Raw genomic sequence first — 1,500 nt, 5'->3', positions numbered from 1 at the left:
AAATCTTACTTTCTATCTTTCCATTAGTTCTTTCCCATCTAAAGCTGCTGAATCTTTCTCCAGTTCTTGCAGTAAAATGTTACCAGTGAGAATACAGCCCTTTAAGGCTTTTTAACTATAAAGTATAAATCCCCATAGTGTTCATGTGTTTATGATTACTTCTGATAGATATTTTAAAATAGCACAATTATTACGTAAATAGATTAGAAAGCTTTCATCAAAATTTGGTAAAATGGCAACTTAGTCAAGGAAACTGAAAAATACTCCAACCATAGGCTAGCATGAAATTCCTAAATGCTCTTCTTGCCATGGTTTCAACTATTTTTCCCAAAATACAAACAAAAAATTTGTGACAGAAACTGTCATCTCCTGATTGATTAAAGTACTTTTTGTTGGCAACAGAAATCAAGCCATCAAATACAACTATATACTTTAATTTTTTTCTAAAAACCAGCCCTTACCAGATTAAAGCACATTTCAAAACCTTTCACCTGGTACATTAAAAAGGAAACTATCGATGTCCACAGGTCAACAGGGCTGGAGAAGCAAAGTTATCAAGCCAAAGACCACAGGAAATATTTCTGTTCTTAATCTCCCAACCAGCCAAACGTTACCAAAGCTGCCTTAATGCAAAGATGACTTTCTACCATTATTTCATAAAGCTCTGACTCTTCATATTTTACAAGTTACATACCATCACAATTACTTCTATGGTAAAAGTCTCAAATTAAAGCTGTGGCCCTCACTAAGTCTTCTATTCTCCAAAACGCACAAATGGTAGGATTTCAGAAAGGAGAAACGCAAGTCCCATCTCTAAAAAATTTATCTGAATCTATTTGGTTCCTGAGTTCTAACAGCAGGGGTATGATATCCATAACTGGCAACTTCCATACTGAGTAAATCATTATGAAACTAAAGAATGCAAACTTTTAAATTAGGCTGTGGCTATAATAGGACTTTAAATGAAACCTGAAAAAGAACTGTAATCATATAGTGTGCTTTTCCATCTCAAAACTCTTGTTTGAGAGCTGAAAAGTCTGATACACTGAATCCTATATAAGAGTTTTACCTGTTTAGCTTTTGGGTTCTTCCCAGCTGAACTCGTCTCATTTGTACTTCCGTCCATTCCTCTCAAAACACTGATGAAATCTTTCTTGGAAACAGCTGATATTAACTTAGAACGCTTTCTAATAGAGTTTCCAGCTTCTTTAACCTTTTCATCCACATTCTTTTGATGTTTCTGAACAGCATTAAATAACTGCACCACACCCCTACAGAACATAAAATGACCCGGACAATGTAGTTGTTCAATACAATAGATAGAACACAAACTCTGAGGATAGGAACAATGTATTTTCACCTCCTGGAAAAGAGGCAAGCACTTAATAATCACTCAAATGAAAGACTTGGATAAAAGGTTAAATACATATATAAAATGAACATATATTTCAATAAATAAATATAAATTTCTGAATGAAGAATAAATGTGGATTGGTATTT

At 33.7% G+C, this 1,500-nt stretch overlaps 1 protein-coding gene across 1 annotated transcript in view; it reads right to left on the bottom strand.

Annotated features, from left to right (window-relative positions):
* The window catches only part of RRP15 (ribosomal RNA processing 15 homolog (S. cerevisiae)), a 79,595-nt gene that overhangs the window by 53,960 nt on the left and 24,135 nt on the right, over positions 1-1,500 (bottom strand). Inside the window, exon 4 of the mRNA XM_012664911.1 lies at positions 1,070-1,271. Coding sequence (XP_012520365.1) covers positions 1,070-1,271 — 202 coding nt within the window. The remainder of the gene's footprint in view (positions 1-1,069; positions 1,272-1,500) is intronic.

This window comes from Propithecus coquereli, unplaced genomic scaffold (assembly GCF_000956105.1).
Source record: "Propithecus coquereli isolate 6110/MARCELLA unplaced genomic scaffold, Pcoq_1.0 Scaffold94, whole genome shotgun sequence".
Classification (NCBI taxonomy): domain Eukaryota; kingdom Metazoa; phylum Chordata; class Mammalia; order Primates; family Indriidae; genus Propithecus; species Propithecus coquereli.
Note: the sequence above shows the minus strand (reverse complement) of the source record. Positions and strands in the feature narration are given on the sequence as shown.